This window comes from Teleopsis dalmanni, chromosome 2 (assembly GCF_002237135.1).
Source record: "Teleopsis dalmanni isolate 2A chromosome 2, ASM223713v2, whole genome shotgun sequence".
NCBI lineage: Eukaryota > Metazoa > Arthropoda > Insecta > Diptera > Diopsidae > Teleopsis > Teleopsis dalmanni.
Genome location: NC_051847.1, coordinates 99,877,184 through 99,898,253, shown reverse-complemented (window position 1 = coordinate 99,898,253; position 21,070 = coordinate 99,877,184). Strand labels below are relative to the sequence as shown.

The window sequence follows — 21,070 nt, the reverse complement described above, 5'->3', positions numbered from 1 at the left end:
GACGACCATATCTTCAAAATATTCACTAATATAGATTTGATAATTGTAAAACTCATTCTCTTGAATTTTTAAAAAATCTAGGTCACAGATCCGTAGTTCGAATTGACTTTAATAAGAAAATGAGACATGGAACTCAGGCATCACGCAGAATTCAATAACGAAAAAAAGTCAAAATTTGTCAGTATTGGTAACACTGCCTGGTAACACTGCTAAAATCCCCGACTTAAAGGACTTTTTTATAACCAAAAACATTGACCATATATGTTTTACTATTGAATCATGCTGCCCATTATCTTCTGTTTACTGATTAATCACTTTGAATCACTCTGTCTTAGGACAGTTTCCACAAATTTCCTCTACACAGCCACAAAACTTGCTGGAATAATGATGTACTTTTAAGAAACATATGATATTGACATATGATATCGCAATATGGGATATGAAAATCATGACCTGCGGTCCACAAAAAAAATTAAAACTTATTCTAAACCAAAATTAAATACATGTATATATACATTATGTTACCTGAACATACCAGTCCGCTGCTTCAACTACGACGTAACCTGCTCAGCATTACGGTACCGGTGCTGATAGGTCTATGCTGTAAAAACTTTTGTCATTGTTGTGGTTCTGCGGACGAAGAGAAAACTCTGTTCCACCTCATGTGCCAGTGGGTATCATTGGCTAGGAGAAGATCTAAAATCTTGGGGGTCTCTTTTCTCACCGACTTGACCGAACTGTTTTTCTGCAAAATTAGCGACAATTAGGATTTGACAGATTGGTTCAGACACCTTTCTGAATGGAGGAATTGGTTTTTTTCGGCTTTACTCGTATGCTGACCTTTGCATATGAACAATGCTAGTCCAATGGTTTGGTTTTTATATCAGAAAAAAATTTTTTTGTGAGTATATGATCTTATAGCATAACGTTTACACTTCAGTTGCATAAATTCGCATAAGTCACATAAGAATTTTAGTAATGTTACTTCCATATCACAAACATTTTAGTGGTGTTTGTTAAAATAGCTTAAATATAGTGGGTAAATACAAAAGCAAATTAATGGCATATTTGTATGCAAACCCATTTACATAGGTACTCTAACTTCTGCCTTGAAATCACTGTAGGAGACTATTCCAAAATCAAAATGGTTCCCATTTCTAACTTCTGCCTTGAAATGACTATAAGAGACTATTCCAAAATCAAAATGGTTCAGATGATTATTTATTAAAATAGGGAAGCTAAAATTCTAATTAGAAATAGATGGATTCATTGGCTACTAAGGTTCGGTAGATAAAAGTAATAAAAAAAATAATTTATTTATCTTAGAGTTATAAACTGAAAGCCAAATAAATATTATAATTATAATTTACACAAACGTGCCCAAAAGAAGCATGTATTTAAAGATCTGGTGGGATGATACGTAAATGCCAATAAACCAATAAAATAATCAAGCTTAAAATAACAGAGCTCGTAGTTAAAGTAGTCCATTGTATCCATTAGTATCCAAAAAAAACCGATGAAAGCGGTAAAGTATATATTTAAATTATATAATCTTACCATAAAATCTCACACATCATACATATATGTAAGATATGCAACTATGTAAGCACAATTTCACCCAAATATAAAATTTAAGTTATTTACTGATAAAATCCAGACCGAAATAAATAATAATAATTAAATAATTAATCTCAGTTACATTGCTTTCGAATTCTTTATTCGATTATATACGCAAGAACTTATCAATTCTTTTCGCGCGTCTTGAAAGTTGTCTTACGACTCTTAAAATCGCTTTTAGGTTGGCATTAAGAATTTAAAAAACAATCTTGCTTGAAGGCTTACTAAAAACAGATTTTAGTAAGAAAAATTGTTTTTGAGAATTGTTTGAACATCTAAAATGTGGTTTGAGTTGTCACCTTTAGTTTTAGTTCCAACTATATCATTAGGTCTGTTCCGCAAGCTATTCGTAGTAACTTCGAGTACCACTGTGTGCGTTCCATCAGTAAATTTTCGAGGAAGTGAGAGCATCTAAGAGAACGAAACATCCCTGTCGATATTTGAAAATGCTACACAGACTTTACTCGTATATTTTTTTTTCAAGTTAAATTTGTGTGATTTTGTGAATCAGCACTAGTGTTCTCACCAGATTTCACACAAAGCCGTTCCATGAAAATCTGTGTAAAAAGCGTAATTTGGATCTTTATTTGTGTTACGCCCTCAGTTTGTATTTTACTTGCGTTTTACTTGAGTTTTACTACAAGTAGTTCGTGGAACAGACCTATTAACTGCTGGTTAGAACTACTTTAAAGCACTTTGACTTTTATATTTAAACGCTTTTGTTATTATTCGCATATACATATCCAACGTTTATAAAGTGTATTAACAAATGCATATTCTCTTCACGCATAAACTCACATTAATAGCGACAGACAAAACATGAAATTAGTCATCAATCCATATAACTTTCATTACAAAACACATACTAATGTTACGCATGTACCTGAAATATAAACTTTTTTTAAACTTACGTCTATCAGCGCCGCCGTTGCTTAAATTCAAATTTAAAAACCACCCCGAAAGTTTACGTACGAATACATTAAACACAAATTTAGCATTTATATTTAAGTTCGATTTTTTTCGTGTTCGAATTATTTGATGAGAAGTTGGATATTCGAATTATTTGATTGTTAGTTTCCCGAATACGAACAAAACTAGTTTGAAGTTAATACCGAATTTTTCGGTGGTAAGGGCATCCGATCAAATATAATAAATTTTGACAGTGACACTTAGTTCATTATAAGATAGCCCAAAGCTATGCAATATAAAACATTCAACTCCGATTTATTTAAATTATTTTTTAATTCTTATAGTTTTTATTATTTTACTTTTCGCATAGTAATGAGGTTTTTTAACCATTATATAATTTTACTAAACACCATACAGACAAAAATAAAATACATGAAAGAACTCATTTTAGCGATCTTCTCTTAAAAATAATATAATGAAATATTACTCACATTCTATATTTTTAAAATATTAAATAAACCATTTCTACATTTAATAATAATATTTAATTAAAAATTCAATATAAAATCTTACATATTGATGTAACATATGGATTTGTACGAGAGCGGTTTGATAAGTCAGTGACTTTTTGAATTTTCCGCGCAGTTACTCCAAATGCAACAGTGCTGCCGTCAGCTGTAATCTACCAGTGGGCAACTTTGTAATTTGAGTAAGCTACGTCGTTCAGTTGGTGTTTGGCAGCCGTTCAAACCAGACAACCTCGTGAATTTTTACGAAGATGGAAAAAAGCGAATTTCGCGTGCTGATTAAGTATTACTTTTTACGTAAAAATACCATTACTGAAACTAAGGAAAGACTAAATAAATACTACAGGGACTCGGCGCCATCAATTGCAATGGTTAAGAAGTGGTTTACAGAGTTGTGATCATGCCGGAAATCGTCGATAAAATCAATGAAATGATATTGGATGATCGTATGACATTCGCATGATATGATAATAGCATGATATTGGATCATGCTGTAGGTATCTCAACTGAACGGGTACATCATATTTTACATGAATATTTGGACATGAAAAAACTCTCCGCGAAATGGGTACCGCGATTGTTCACACTCGACCATAAGCGCAATCGTGTGACCACTACAAAAGAGTGTTTAGTGATGTTCAGCCGTAATCCGAACGAGTTTTTGCGCCGTTTTGTTGCTGTGGACGAAACATGGATCTATCACAACACTCCAGAGACCAAGGAACAATCGAAACAGTGGGTTGCTTCGGGTGAATGTTGACCAAAGAAGGCCAAACAGAGTCTGTCAGCCAACAAGGTCATGGCCACCGTTTTTTGGGATGCAAGCGGTGTCATTCACATCGATTACCTCAAGAAAGATAAAACGATCACAGGCGAATATTATTCAAAGCTTTTGAACAGATTCGACTTTGATTTGAAGCAAAAACGACCGCATTTGGCGAAAAAAGCTTGCTGTTCCATCAAGACAATGCACGTGTGCACACTTGCCTAGTCGCGATGGCCAAAATTCACGAATTGGGATACGAACTGTTACCCCATCCAGCATATTCTTCAGATTTAGCCCCCTAAAGAAATGGCTGGGCAGTAAGAGATTTGAGTCGAATGAAGATGTCATTACCGAAACAAACGCGTATTTTGAGAGCTTTGAGAAAACCTATTATTTGGAGGGATTAAAAAAATTAGAAAAACGCTGGACTAAATGTATCGAGCTAAAAGGTGATTATGTAGAAAAATAAAATGTTTATTTGCCAAAAAAAATTTGTTTTATTCAAAAAGTCACTGACTTATCAAACCGCCCTCGTATTTATGTACCCTTACCTGAAAAAACTGTAAAATGGGTGTATTAGGCTGATCAAGATTTTTGTAAAGTGTTGAAGAAAACTTATAGAATGTACTTCAATTTATATGAAATAATATAAAAAATCTATTCGTATCGGTTCAGACTTAAATATAACTGCCATATAAACTTATTGAGACACAGGTTTTTATTAGAAGAACTTTTGTGGTACCAAAATTCTTTGTGAAGGGCATTTCAGTTTCGGCAACTCCAAAACTAACATCTTTACTTATTTTGATTTAGATTAATCCTAAAATTTTATTAAAAACTTAGTTTTCCTGATCATCATTTTTAGAAGTATTTTTAGAAAAATTGTTTAACCCATTTACTATTTATTTACTATTTATTACTATTTATTTTTTATATCCTATTTATAATTGGATAATATAATTAATTTTGCTTAAAAATTAAAATTCTTCCAATGGTATTATTTTTAAAATTTTTAAAATTAATTAACATGCACTTAACACGTTACGAACAATCACTTAATGTCAGTTAAATTAGGGTTTAGAATTATACTATTAAATGATTTTTTTTTATTTTTTTCCAATTATCATTTAATTTTACTTAGAAACCAATTCTTAAAAAGAAGATTTGAAAATAATTTAAAAAAAATTAATTAATCGCTCACCTCTCATAAGCGCATATATCCGTGAAATAAATTTCATAAGATGTACAAAAAAAAATTTTATATTTTATTTTATTCTAGTTTAAAATAAGTAGAATTTCTAAATTCTACTTTAAAACACACATTTTTAGAATGGCATGATTCCTAAAAGTATGCTATAAACCTAATTATATAACAAATATTTTTGTAGCATATTTTACGGAGTTTAAATCAAAGGATATATCGTCTTCCTAGTAATATACCCTTTTTTCACTTTATTATGAGGAATAAGGAATATCCAACATTCGTTACTGACATTTATGTAGCTGAAAATTTTAAGATCGGAAAGAAAATTATTTTTCAAATGTGCAAGTAAATTTAAGGATGATTTTATTCCCTGTATTAGTAATGTATTGAGTTTAAAAATAGTTAAGAATCTTTGTGATCCGAACTGTATGATCATAGATATTGGAGCCCGAATTCTCACGAAATAATATTTCGATAACGTAAGAGCACATTGAAATCGACTCTAGAGCAAGGTATAAACTATAGCCAACTCTAGCACACGTGGCCAGACCATAAATCTATTTATTACACAGCGATATTAAGTATTGTAATATTCGGACTTGTTGAAGTATTTCGATTTTTTTTATGACGGAAATGGGCAACATCTCTCCAAGGGACGTAATGACATTTTTAACTGCTACGCGCCTATGGAACTAAAGTGGGTTGTCACAATAATCCTCAAAGGATGCACTGACTTGATGATATAGTTTCCAACGCTTTCAAAATTCAATCTAATCTTAAACGTTCTAACTTTTAAAAATAATGCATAATTACGGATAATTTTCTCAACGGATAATTATTTTTCATATTTTTTACATATTTCTTCTTCATGCTAGAGGCAGCTCGTGCGACTTATACCGATTTAAACTAAAACAAAAATTTTTTAGAACCCAATTTAAATTTACAAATTTTTAATACTTGTATTATCTTTCAATTTTTTTCACTTCTTTTCAGGGTTTGAATTGCTTGCTGAAAATTAGCAAAAGCAACCATATTTTGACTAATGCATAAATATTAACCAGTCGATTTTTGTCAAACGACTAATTGCTAACGCATTGCATATGAAAATGAAATAAAAATATGCATTAGCAACAGCAAAAAACGTAAACAACCAGTTTTGATTGCTTGCTAATAGTCAATTTTACATTTTTGACTATTATGCATTTGGAATATATGCAACTTGCTTGCTTATGCGTTAGCTGCTTGTGTTTTGCTATTAGCAAATGTATATGGATTTCTTCTTTTTGTTTTTGTTTTAAGGGAATGTGTACGCATTATTTCTTTGTTGGTGCATTGAATATAGTTGTGCAAAATTGTAAGTAATGTGTGTGCGTACAATTTGTATGCAATTAATATTATTTTATCTGTAAATAGATTATGCCTAAATTTATGTTTTTTTAATTATTAAATTTATGATATATATGATATATATGATATATATGATATTAATTATTAATTATTAATTTATATATATATGTTTATATTTGTGGGAAAATTTTAAGTAATATGTAGAACATATTATATACAAAGTTGCCGTTATTCTAAAGTGTTTCATTTTAATCGGTGTATCATGGCTCCGCGACTTAATAAATTCGCAATTCTTCAACATTTTAATATAAATAGTGAGGCGATTTAGCAGTTCGACTTCTTCGTACAGCTCGTTGGAGATGCTTTTCAATACAAATTTTTTATTAAATTTTTCTTCTAAGCCACGACAAATAGGGTCAATAATCTTTCTCATATTTTCCGAATTAAGGACATTAAATGGAATAGCGAAATAACTCTTTTTTGCTCATTTCGATTTTAATTGTTTGTTTTCGGAATGATTTTTTCACAACTATTGCACTACTACTTGAGCTGGAATCTTCATTTTTATTTATATTTAACTGGTGCATATTTTTTAAATGTGTTCTTAAATTAAATATTCTGTCCCTCTTCAACGAATGTTTGCAAATTTTACAAACTGCTAAATCGCTATCACTATTTATATTAAAATGTTGAAGAATTGCGAATTTATTAAGTCGCGGAGCCATGATACACCGATTAAAATGAAACACTTTAGAATAACGGCAACTTTGTATATAATATGTTTTACATATTATTTAAAATTTTCCCACAAATATAAACATATATATATATATATATATATATATAAATTAATAATTAATAATTAATATCATATATATCATATATATCATATATATCATAAATTTAATAATTAAAAAAAACATAAATTTAGGCATAATCTATTTACAGATAAAATAATATTAATTGCATACAAATTGTACGCACACACATTACTTACAATTTTGCACAACTATATTCAATGCACCAACAAAGAAATAATGCGTACACATTCCCTTAAAACAAAAACAAAAAGAAGAAATCCATATACATTTGCTAATAGCAAAACATAAGCAGCTAACGCATAAGCAAGCAAGTTGCATATATTCCAAATGCATAATAGTCAAAAATGTAAAATTGACTATTAGCAAGCAATCAAAATGAAACCAGTTTACGTTTTTTGCTGTTGCTAATGCATATTTTTATTTCATTTTCATATGCAATGCGTTAGCAATTATGCAAGCAATGCAATTAGCAACAGCAATTCAAACCCTGCTTCTTTTTATTTTAATACTTATTTTTTTTCTGCAAGAATAAAATTTTTAGTTTGTATAGTATAATATTATTTGTCAAATTTATACATTTTTACACAGAAATAGAATAATTTGTCAATACCTGTGATTCATTAATGTAACTTTCTCGCTTAAACTTTCAAATTAAAAATTGAAACATGTTCTATTTCTTATTTACTTCTAGGTATTAAACCTCTTGGTCTCAGATCCCTTCCCTATTTACTGGAATGAAGTTTTCACACTGCGGTGGAAATCTTCTCCATTCAGTCTTAAGAGCTGCTTTAACATCTCATAACGTGCCCGTGTTTAATATATTTAAATCCATTAAAGATTAAACTACAATACCTAAGGCTTGACTTAAAATAATGATCTACATAGATCCTGTTACTAGCATTTAAAAATACTAGTAGTTCGTTTTTATAAACCGATTCAACTCAAAAGTAAAAAACTTTTTTTCTGAACTTTGTTATTCCAATATTCCAAAAGTTCTTCAACTTTTGTTGCGCTCCTTTAGTCTTATTTCGTTTTGTGTTATCAAATCGTAAATATATATTGTAATTATTTCTCTCGCATAAATGCAGTATATTACAACGAATATACTGCGTCCATTCCTTTTATTTCATTTTCCAATACCAGATATATAGTAAATATTTCGCTAAATTGCAATGAGTATAATTTGTTTCCTCTCTGTCAATAACAAGCATTTTACATATGTCAACACGGAAAAGATCTTTCAGCAGCTCTTTAGATACTCACAATCAATTTTCGTGAGTTTGTGTATATTTTGAAAATCGTGTGTTCGTGTTACACGAATAACTACTTGGCTAAATACGTTCCAAGGGTTTATAACTTATGCACTTTGGCTGCCACCATTATCGGTTTTGGCGTTATCCATTCTGATATAAGTGAAACTTTCAAACACCAATTAAAATGACTTCTAGACTTCCCGAAATAATGGATGAAGCGTATTATGTAACGTTAACCAAAGTAAGCGCTGGAATATAATATTCACGATATGAGTTTCCAGCAACACCTTTTCCCACCAATCAGTCAATAATATCTGAGCCATATGGTTGATCTATGGGGAAATAGATCTGGTTTTATATGAACTTTTCTTGCAAATAGTTTTTTAAATATTTTGCTAATAAAATTTTAGATTAAAATTTATGTACATTAAAAAAAGTTCAAAGCAGAAAATTAATTTATTACTGAAATCAAATAAAAATGAAATTTCGTAAACTGAATATTGAGTAGAATAAATGAAAACAGAGAGAACACACTTACAGTGTTCCATTAAGTGACTTGAATTGTTAAGGTTAACACTTCATTTGATGTAATTAAAAATTAATTATATGTACACCTTAGTATTTACACAAAATAATGCAAATACTCGAATGTCATTCTTGTCCAAATTATTTAAATAAACTTTCATAAATTTAATCTCCGATTTAAGCCAGATAATATTAACGAACTAAGTAGTTATTTATTGTCAGATTTTTACAATAAAAAAAAATGATGTCCTTTGAAAATTGGAAGGTGTGGAAATATGGTTAAGATATGTTGAAGGTCGTTATCAAGTTAGTGTTGGCTTAGATTATTCATGCCACAGAAGGATATTATCAAGAAAAGCCTGTCAAATTTATTGTACCTCATGCAAAAAATCAGCTGAAGAAATACAATTTTCATATATTCCTAACATAATTATTTAATTTTACATTTATTTGGATTTATTTTAAGTTTATTTATGTTAGTTGACAAATCATTTAGTTCATTTTTAATTAATTTAATTAATTTAAATTTATGGTTTAATGTGATTGATATGTATATTAGAGCCATTCTAAAAAATAACTCTGCTTATCAGATTATTAGTATAATTTTCTAGTATATTAAGGTAAGAGAAAACATTGAGGTCAAAATTTGGAAAAAAAACTTAAATTAAAATGGTTATTGTATTATATTTTCTTCATTGTTAAAAATTATGAAATCTGTCCCAATATTTCCCAGTTACTGAAATAAAATGTTAAAATTGACAACATTTTAGCTGTATTGGGGATTTTTGAAACATTTCCGAAATATTAAACTTTATAAACATTTCTTTCTTTTTACAAGTACTCCTAAGTGATAGTCAAAAAAAATAATAAAGAATAAAAAAGGTTTTTATAGTTTAAAAACATATCAAAATTTCCCTTTATATCCTTTATCCAAATCTACTTGGAAATGGGACCATAATGCTGGAAAAAAAATTTTCCCATATGATTGAGGACTATTCCAATTAAAAAATATAACATAATGTAAATTTATTTCTAATATATTTTATTGTAAATATAACTTTTGAATGAATAATAAAGGTGCAAGAAATACATAAAATAATAAAGTTAATTTAAATATGACTTATTTTATATATGATATAATTTTTTATAAATATTTAATTGTAAACTACAGTTTATATTTTAATTAGAAATAAAATAAATACATTTAAATACATTCAAAAATTAATTATCTTCATCTTCTGGGATAGAAGATTGTCCCGTATGTCTTACATGCATAATATTTTTTATGCTAAAGTTTTTCTAATTTTATATTATATTTTTTCTTTTCAATAATTCAATTTCAAGGGATAGTATATCCTTTTCTAATTGCAGAGTATCGAGCTGTAATTGTAAATCATTTTGAAAACTTGATTTCGTATTGATGCCATGAAGTAAAAGCATTTGTTACAATATCAGATTGCGATTAAGCATCTTCTGCACTAACATCTTAACTTCTTTCGGTATTTTGGATTCCAACCTACACCGCATCTGTTATTAATGAATTTTATTAATAAAATCTAATAATATCTAAAAAGATACTAATTAGGATACTAATTGCAACACTTTACTTTACTTTACTCCATTAAATGTAATAGTTCTTTTCCATACACCTTTAGTACCACTCTTCTCTTGCACTATCATCAGACTCGATTTTGCCTGTTTTTTCTTTAGTTTGCACCAGAGTCATTTCACATTTATTTTATATTTTTTTATAAAGCTAAAAGAGCTTTAGATTTTCTTTTCTATTGGCATTTGTCGAGTATATATTTATTTTTCTATTATTTTCTTCATTTTATTTTATTTTATTTAACAAAACATAACTTAAGCTAACGCTAACTTAAGATTAGTGGAAACAACATTTTTATAAAAAACTAAATAAATGTATATAAAATAAATAAGAGAACAGCACAGAACAAGTGTCGAATATGGTGTGTAGTCCTACTATAAATAAACATATATTCTTAACAATCAGATTATTTCAAATTTTATATATTCATACAGTTCATATAAATCATTATAAATCAACACAATGACTCTTAAACAATTCTTAAACTATTTACTTCATCAAATTTTGGTAATAATAGCCAGGTTTTCACCATTCTACGAAAGATTTAAGCGTTGTTTTACATGTAGACGAAGCAAATTAAAAATAATATAAGTAATAAATAATTAAAAAAGTATTATAAAGTGCGATTTGGAACCAACTATTGATTCTACTATTAATCTTCAAAACGTAGTTACTGATTACTAACATCAAAACCATTATTGCAAATGCAAATGATTTCAGCACTTTAACTTTGCCTATTTCACATTAAATACAATAACAATCTTAGATGTCCATACAAGGAAATAAAAACTATTGAAATGTTGATGATAATTTTATTATAATAATTAATTAATTTTTATTAATTATTATAATTATAATAATAATAATAATACATTACTATTTCATAGTACATAAAAAATCTTAGTTGATTTGCAAGCAGAACCAACTCGAACTGAAATTAGATAGAGTGAAGGATGACAATGGCTGCCGCCATCTAGGACCATCTAGTAAAGCTTGAAGCAGTTTCAAAAATTGAAATTGGTTAAATCGAGCATTATTTTAAAAACATACTGAATCTTGTGCCAAACAATAATTATGCTTTTTTACTAAAATGTTTAACAAGTGATAACAGTGATAATCTAACATCAATTGTAGAGTTTGGTGCAACGTTTCACAGAGCTTCTAATAATGCTTTTGTGCATAAACAATTCACGATGGGTATTTCCACAAAATTTTTGATTATCCAAAAAGCATATAAATCCAAACAGAGGCGAAAAGTTCTAACTATTAAAGGACCCTGTTATAGAATGAAGTAAAAAGTTCCAAGTATTATAGTCAAGAATAGAAGTAAGGCAGAGTGACTAATATGGCAAGTCTTCATTATGTTTTTAAATGATTTACATGATTACAGAGAAGTGGGATTGCAAGTAGCTAAAAAATCTTTGACTTCTCTTACACGGTAAAGATATTGTGGTACTTTCAGAATAAGGACAGGTTTTGCAAAAAAAATGTTAGATAGGCTAGAAAAATAGTGTCAAGTGCGGAATATGAAAAAACATCTGTATGTTAATGATCTGTATGCGACGTCCGAAACTTACCACACACGAAAGCATCGGAACATATAAATAGCTATCGTACAATCAAATCTGTGGTGACGTCTTGTGACACAGCGATGACAAGGATTTTAATGTTTGGCAATTTGTTAAAAAAAAATCTGCATGTCAACGAATAAGAATCCAAAGTAAAAAAAATTTATTTGATAAAATTTTGAGACATCAATTTAATCCATATCAACCTTGATATGATATGAATTTTGAGTTTGGCATTAATCCATATCAATCTAATCTGATCGCTAGGATCATTTGCATTTACATTTTGCTATTGCAACAAGTGCATAGATTAATTTATTAAATAGACTGCAGATGTAGGCTTGCACGAAATCAATGTAGATACTATCATTGGCAGTATATTCTATAATATCACTTGCATATGACAGTATTACACAATTCTAGCTGGATCTTTAACTTAATTAACAAATAACAATGCGCGTTCATTAGATTTGTTATCCAATGGAATAAATTATATGAACGTCGTATAATTAGATATTAAGATAAGATCCATTAGCACACTACTTGACTTATTAATGTTCCAGTAATTTATAAATCTAACTTAACTAGAAATGAAACTATGAAACTACTTAATCATGCCTCTAAATAGTGAATAATAAATAACAACCATGAAATAAATAATCAATATTTAATCAAAAATCAAACATACTATATGCTAATATAATTATAGTATATAAATTAGTCAAAAGTATTGTAAATAAACAAACTCATTTGTATTTACAGCTTTTGTTATTTGTAGCCTTAGCTTGGTTTTTTAATAAAATTTTGCATTACATATTTGTAAAATATTCGTAATGTTACATTTTTACATTTTAGATTACAGTAAAAAGGGGAAAATCAGAATAGAATTAATTTAATTAAATTTTTATCTATGCTTAAAAAATACCAGTTCAAAATTATTTATTAATACTATATTCTAAATAGGTTTCATCAATTAATCGGGTTTTACGAAATTTAGCAGCACAAAAAGAGCAACAGCAACAAACGCCATCGTCTAAAAATAGAGATTTATTAAATAGTTGCACATCGACATCATCAAATATTTTAAATAATGCCTTAATGCAAGGAACATCTCAAATAAATTCAATTGAAAGTAATGGATGTGAGTCTAATAATATTCCTCAGTCTGCTCCTGTGTACGATAAACTACGAATATTGAAAAATCATCATCAACAACCACAGTTAATGGCATCACATCATACACATCCAATGCACTCATTAGTATCAAACCAAACGTCGACGAATCAGTGTTGGCCACCACATTCTCATAACACATCATGGTACTCTCCGCCTCCAAGTGGTAATGATTCACCTATTCCAACAGCTGTATATGGAAGCCATTCATCAAGCCCGCATCACAATTCATGCAGAACATCTCCAAATGGTGGAGCTAAAATTACTGGTGTCTTAAGTAATTCTACAATTAACTCCGAAGAAGTAATACTTAAAAAAGGTATATAAATAATGGTTTTACAATTTTAGATATCAAAGGTATACATCCAAATTCATAAAAATTTTTGTGTTTCAGAAAACCTAAAAAAAACTATTGTTCATTAATTTACATATTCGCATGTTTATGTGCTTAATTAGTATAATCAATAACACCTTAGTCAGTAAGTTACGGAACCAATTACTAAAAAATAGTCTTCCTGTTTTCCAAAATAGTCTGTAGTCATTGTTTTTGGCGCTTTTTTCAGTTATATAATCATTTCATCGTTTTCCTAACACATCATTGTCATACTAAAGAACAATTTGACTTCAGTCTCAAAATCTGAAGTAAAATCTAATTCCATAGAGTACTCTTTTGAGATCTGTGAACTAGCACTAGACATTGACTTAATTTAGCAAATGTGAGACGACTTCTTCCTTCGTTTTTTCACATATACTTAGAACCTTATTTACTTTTCAGCTTAAGCTTCTTCCTTTGTCAAGGTAATCCAATAATATTATATAGTGCGTATTCTAAAATACGGACTTCTCTGCATTTATCTGATTCCCATGTTATTTCAACAACTTTATACAATTTAAAGTTAATTAATTAACTTTTTCCCAAATTAAGGAAATCATACAAATTTTTTGTTTACAAATTGAATGTTAAAAATTACATGCTCCAAACACCATTTGTATCTGGGAAATTTTAAAAGTTGATTATTATAACTATTAAGGATGACATTCAGTAGTTTTATTAGCTTTAGAGGATTTTAGGTATGTGAATTATTATTTTTCACTCTATTTTAAATTAATAATAATTACAGTTCTTTCGCTATATTCAAATTAAAAAATTTGCACTAGTTTCAAAATATTTTCACGGTTTTATTAAAGTCAACTGTCATTGGCATTTATTTGAAAAAAATGACAGTTTTTCGTTATCTCTTATCTTTTGTTTAAAATTTATCTTATGCATAGCTGCATTTAAAATGTCCCTTAATTTCAGACTTCGTTTCAACGATTTTCCTTAATTTCGTTTTAACATTAAAATTAAATTTGGTATGGAAAAACAACTTAATTTCGCTCAATCAAAGATGAAATCAAGATTTTTGTGAAATTAAGATGTGTCTGAACATAGTTTGTAGTTTTTGTTTGTAGTTGTTGTTTCCTAATCGAGTGCTTTCATGAGAATTCAAGAGAACTATCTATGTTGATAACTATGGTTTAACAGCTGATAATATAAAACTGTGTTGACATTTCTGTTCAGTAAGATTTGAGAATTCATCAACATCGTTTAACGCTAGAACAACGATTTCAAATTGTGGAAATTTACTTTGATAAAAAATAAATCTGACAACTTTAAGAACTTTATTTCCAGAAGTGGGTCTATTAACTGGCCCTCTCGTTAGTGCGATTTAACACCTCTCGATTAGTTTTTATGGGATTAGGTCAAGACTTTGGTTTATGCCGACAAACCAGCAATTTTTGAAGTTCATGCCAATATTGACGCCATACGGTCACATTTATTTTGGAAAAAATAGTTAAAAATTTAACTGATTGAATGAAGGCTCAGTTAGACGGTGGGTAACGTAAGAAATTAATTCGAAGCGAAATGCACAACGAATCAAATCTGCGTATTTGATACCAACGAAATAAACAAAAACGGTGTACTTTGTTTATTTCGTTTCTATCAAACACACAAGTTTGGTTGATTGTGCATTTCGCTTTGAATTAATTTCTTACGTTACCTGCCGTCTAACTGAACCTTGAACCACGTAACTCGTTTTTTACCAATACACATACAAATTCTTTGAGCAGGGCTTCAATAGCGCCAGAATCAGATACGTTAAAGATTTCCTACATACAGCTTCTCTATTTGAACATTTCTTTTTATAACAATATATAATTACAACCAATATTTTGCATGAGTTGGTGTACAAGCACTGAAAACTTCTTTAAATAGCGCATAAAATTTGCTCAATTATATAAAAATTTCTCATTATAAATCTTTGCAAAACAAAAAATCCATATCAGTTAAATCTACACAATTACTGTTATATATACATATTTATCAGATATAGTTGTAAAATTTATGCATTTTTATAGACATAAAGTCTTTTTTGTGTACTGCAATGATAAGGATTGTCAAACATAATCAAGAGCGTGTTTAGTAAGTACTATGTGACACAAAAGGTAGTTAAAATCCTCAAATAAAAACTGTCACGTGCCATTGAATTTGCTATGTCGTGACAAGTAAAGAGATATACATTTGACATCGTAGATAAATGAGTCAACATCTTACATGTAACCTTATTGCTTTTGCTGTGATGTACACTCAGCCCATAAATACTATTAGTAATGTATGCAGTAAATAGAAAAGGGTGTAAATAACTACAAATGAAATACATTCATAATATATATTTTGTATAAATATAATATTTGTTGAATATAACATAACGTATATTAAAAATCTGCAAAATTACACTGTATTGTATTATAAATAAATAGAAATTATAGTTTTTAAAATGTAACAGCTAAATACTTTAAGTTAGACTTATTAAGAAGTAATCGTTTTGTAGCAGATGGTTATGTGCTTGATATGTGATGGATATGTGATAGATGTGTATCAAATGTCATAGATGTCAAATAGATATACATTCTAAATATGCAACGAGCGATCACTAGTGCACCATTATGAACTGGGCCTTATTAAAAATATCTATGTTTATAACACAACTTTTATTTCTACGCTCATATTAAGTCATATATCAAATATCATTGACTTTACAGCCCTACAGGAATAATGTACTTCAAAACGTAAAATCAAATAAACATTGGATTTAGGCTTATCTGGTACCTTTGAAGTCGGAATTTTGGCGTTAGACCATATTGAAAATATCACGTTACCAAATACAATGTTGCAAAGGAAGTTTTTGTCCTCCGAATATACAATTCTGTAAAATTTTTAGGCCGTAAGTCAACCAATGTGGACCAACTTTGATCAAAGTACGACAAATCTATATTTTTGATATGTTCAAATCCAATTCTAAGAATTTCAATACAGATTTGGTATTATCTTTGATGAATTTACGCACAATTCTGAAGACAGTTTTTAAGCCAAATATGCCAATCATCATTATCATAAATTGGTTGATCAGCTGGATCGTTTCGGTAAAAGTTTTTGGCTACTGATAACAAAATCATATTGTAACTTTGAGTGTAACAATTTCTCTTTGCCCAATTTCATTTTACAGTATGTCAGTAAAAATCAGTAAAAAGTTTACTTTTGTTTTTAAATTTCTATATTTTTTGTAAAAAAAATCATAAACGATGATATAAAGTGGTCGTCATGGATTATCATTTGCTGTTAACATTCAGTAAATTTACATTCAGGCTTATGTACGAGTACCATAAAGGTGCATGCACACCAAAGCAGACGCTTGCGAATGAACGAACTTTTGCAGGCATTCGCTTTGGTTTCGATGCACCATAGGATACCATAACACTTTAACAAGCTAATACTTCGTGGTCCGTTTATAGTATTTAACGCTTATGTAAAATATAATGTAAAGATAAAGCCCAATGTTTACTGATAAAGCTCATATATTTACTGATCTAGGCAGTGATGCCAAGTAATTCTTACACAATTAGAAGTTGTTCTATTGGAGCATTGATGTCAAAAATATACATCTATTATTATAGATCTATTCAATTTTTACCTAAATAGCTCGTTCAGCTGATTACTATAAATGTAAGTAGTATTGTAGCTGCCAAAATCAAAGATTCGGACCAAATCATATTCGGGTTAACTGTTTCTACTCCGAATATGGTTCGGAATAAATGCAAATATTAACCCAAGGAGAGACTTGTCTGATGTTACACAGTGGTTCAAAAGGCAGTTTCATTGCCCAATAAGCAAAATTTTTAATACGAGTACAACCTTTTGTAAATATCCAATTAGACCAAATTCATAATCTTTTGTCAAAATATTTATTTTTAAGACTTATGAATTAAATTATTATTTAATTATAATAAATTATTTTTTATTATTTAATTTTATGCAATTTTGACAACAAAAATCTTTCACTATACATAAGCGACTTAAACTTTTTTTTATTAATATTTGCTATTCAATTGAATATTTTTGGATAAAATTTCATAAAATAGTTTTGTTTATTTATTTGTTTAAAGAAAAATATTTTATTATTTAGTCAATCAAGCCCTAATCGTTTCCAAATTTGACAAGCCTATACCTTTTGAAACTCAGAACAGATATCAGATCAGATATAACAATATATACTTTTTTGCTGAAAATGTATATTATCTGCCATTTCATTTTCGTTTCTATTACAGCCTTGTGAAGCTCACAAAAGTAAGTTAGATTCATAGAATCATTAAAATCATCAGTAAATTTGTTCATAAGATCAGATTGCTTCTAAAACTTAACAAAACGTATTCATTATTTGAAAGAGAATAAATGGATCTTAATTTTCTACTTTAAATAATTAATATTAAATTAATATTAAATATGTTATTACTATGTATACACAAATATTTGTAATTAAAATCATTCCTTCTTATTGGTAAATTTCATTTAAAATGCATATGTTTGATAAATAGTTATGAAATAAAAAACTTAAATAAAAATAGATATTAGATTAAATAAACAAATATAGTGGCTCTTTTAATAGACTAACAAAATTATATTTTTATCTACTTAGAATAAGATATATGTTATAACCGTTTTATATTATTTTTAAACATGTAAAAGAAATTCACTTATTTTTTTTGTGAATTAAAACTAAAAGAATAACATGAATACAAATATACTATATTTATTTAATGTGAGATGGTGAGTTTGGCATTGGAGTTCTGTACTAAGTGATACTTTAATCATATAATCACGAAGATTATCAGGAATACTCAAATTAGTCAGTGAGATGGGCGGAACTCTGCAGAATCCCCCCAACTCGGAAAAGGTTTAACATAATAACTATAATTGGACAATTTCTAAATTTTTTATTTCAACGAGTATGAAACAAAAGTTTCGTAATTTAACAATCAATCCTTAGCCGGGGTGTTATTTCTTTTATCATAAAGCGTATCAATTTTCACATGTTTTCGGGAAAAAGTTGACCTTTTGATTAAAAACAAGCGGTTAAAGGAATATTTTAAACAAATTGCAAAACATTTTTAGAAAAAAATTTCTCCTCCGTTTAATAAAGCAATAAATTCAGTGTTAGGCTTAAAAATGACTGTAAAATGCCTCCATATAAATATTTCGATTGTTAAATCTTACAACTTTTCAGAAACGTAATCCTACCAGTGGCCCTAAAAAAAAGCTTGTGATAAAAGCTCTTTAAGAACACTTTGGATAATTTACAAGCTTTTTGTTAGGCAGTAAACAGCACTGGTAAATTGTAATTTTTGAAAGTAAAAACAGTACAAAATTAAAAATAAATAATTCGAAGAATTTTATTTATATCATTTATATTAATCTGATTATTCATTTTGTATTATTAATCACACCAAAAATTATTATTTACTATATATTTTTCGCTCATAGTTCTGTCAAACAGTTGTAAAGATGTTCCGTAATACGATATACTTTTCATCAAATGTAATAATACGGTCTTTGTTCTACTTATTCCATATACAAACCGTTTGCTTGAAATAATACGGTCTCAGTTAGATATTTATTTATTTATTTATTTATTATTAACTTTATATTGTTATTTAAATAACAAGTAAAGAATAGATTTTATTGCTATAGCAGCATGGGCCTTAAGCAACTAATTAGTGATAGATGTGAACTATTTTTACAGTTTTTTTTTTTTTTGAATTTAGCTTATATAGCATATATTTACAATAGTTATATTTTTACTTAAGTAGTTACTAAATTAGATGATAAAGGTTTGAAGATTTAAGGAACTCTGATATTTTCTGTATATTGGTAAAGGAGGGTTCGGAGAGGATTAAGTTTGGGTTATTGTGAAGGTATTTTTGGTTTGGTGTTTATACTTCGGGCACTCATTGAAGATATGTTTTATAGTTAGTTTAGTACTGCATGTTTGGGAAAAAGGAGTGGGATCTTTTTTTAATATGTGATCGTGTGTTAGAATGGTATGACCTAAGCGGAGTCTAATAAATTTGACAATATCTAGGCACGTTATAATTTCACTTTTTGGTAAAATATACTGCTGTATATTGTTTTTGTTAGAGTTGACTTCTCTGTAGTGTTGGGATGAGTTGTTTAGGAGAGTGTCTTTCTGTTCTAGAAGTTTAAGCTTACTATGTGTTGTTATATCCGATATATTTAGGTTAAGGTCTGTTATAAGAGGCTGTGAGACTGCGTTTTTTGCTTCTTCGTCTGCTAAATTGTTTCCGGTTATATTGCAGTGTCCCGGTACCCAGATCAGTAAAATTTTTTTCTCTTTTGTCATTAGAATGTGTCTTATTTCTGTAGTGTAAAAATCGTCTGTGTTTGTGTTTTTAATGGCTGATAGTGACGAGTATGAATCGGAGCAGATAGCATATTTTCCTTTTTTACCTGCAGCGTACCTACAGGCTGCCAGGATGGCTGCTATTTCTGCTGTGTATATGGAACTGTAGTTAGGAAGTAAGTATTTGGCTATAGGTGATTTTTCTGTGGTTATGCTGAAAGCTGTTCCTGAGGAGGATTTCGATCCGTCTGTGAATATAAACTTGTGTGAGTTTAAGGAATTTTTTATTTCAAGAAATTTTTTTCTATATACTTCAGATGGTGTGGATGGTTTTTTTGTTATGCCAAGGAAAAGATTGATTAGATTAGGATTGAAAAGCCAAGGTGGTGATTTCTGTGGGTGAATCTTGTTTGGCGATATTTGTAGGTCTGACTTTTTGGCTAGCTTCAATGAGTTATGCAGGACTGATGGGTATTTTGGTGATTTCTTGGATGTATTGATTTTTAAATAGATTGGGTGGATGGGTGAGTCTTTGCAGAGCATAAGCGTTTTGAGAATTTTCCCTGTGGAAAGGCTAATCCTGTCGCATATTGGCGTGATGTTTGCTTCAAAAAGGAGGTTGTTTATGGGAGTGGTACGGTGTGCTCCAAGTGCTAGTCTTATGGCTGTATGATAAGTGGGTTTTAGTTTGTTTAGTATAGTTTTGGGAGCATTCCCGTAAAGATTAAGGCCGTAATCTATTTTTGACATGATGATTGCTTTAGTGACTTGAATAAGGGTTTTTGGGTTGCAGTTGAATTTTTTATTTGAAAGACATTTAATAATGTTTAATCTATTGGATAAATCTGTCGCCAGATTTTCAATGTGCTTGTTCCATTTGTACTTTTTTGTAATAATGATTCCCAGGATTTTGAGTGAGTCTACGTTTTCTATTGAAAATTGGTTGGATTGAATTTGTAATGCGCAGTGAGTCTTCCGGCATATGTGCAGGTGCTTGCATTTGTTTGTTGAAAGATT

General features: G+C 29.0%; 1 protein-coding gene across 1 annotated transcript in view; it reads left to right on the top strand.

Moving 5' to 3' along the window:
- Positions 1 to 15,971, top strand: part of LOC119685287 (paired box protein Pax-6-like) — a 62,333-nt gene extending 46,362 nt beyond the window's left edge. The window contains exons 5-6 of the mRNA XM_038099529.1: positions 13,107 to 13,635; positions 15,717 to 15,971. Coding sequence (XP_037955457.1) covers positions 13,107 to 13,635; positions 15,717 to 15,781 — 594 coding nt within the window. The 3' untranslated portion in view covers positions 15,782 to 15,971. The remainder of the gene's footprint in view (positions 1 to 13,106; positions 13,636 to 15,716) is intronic.
- The last annotated feature ends 5,099 nt before the right edge of the window (positions 15,972 to 21,070 follow it).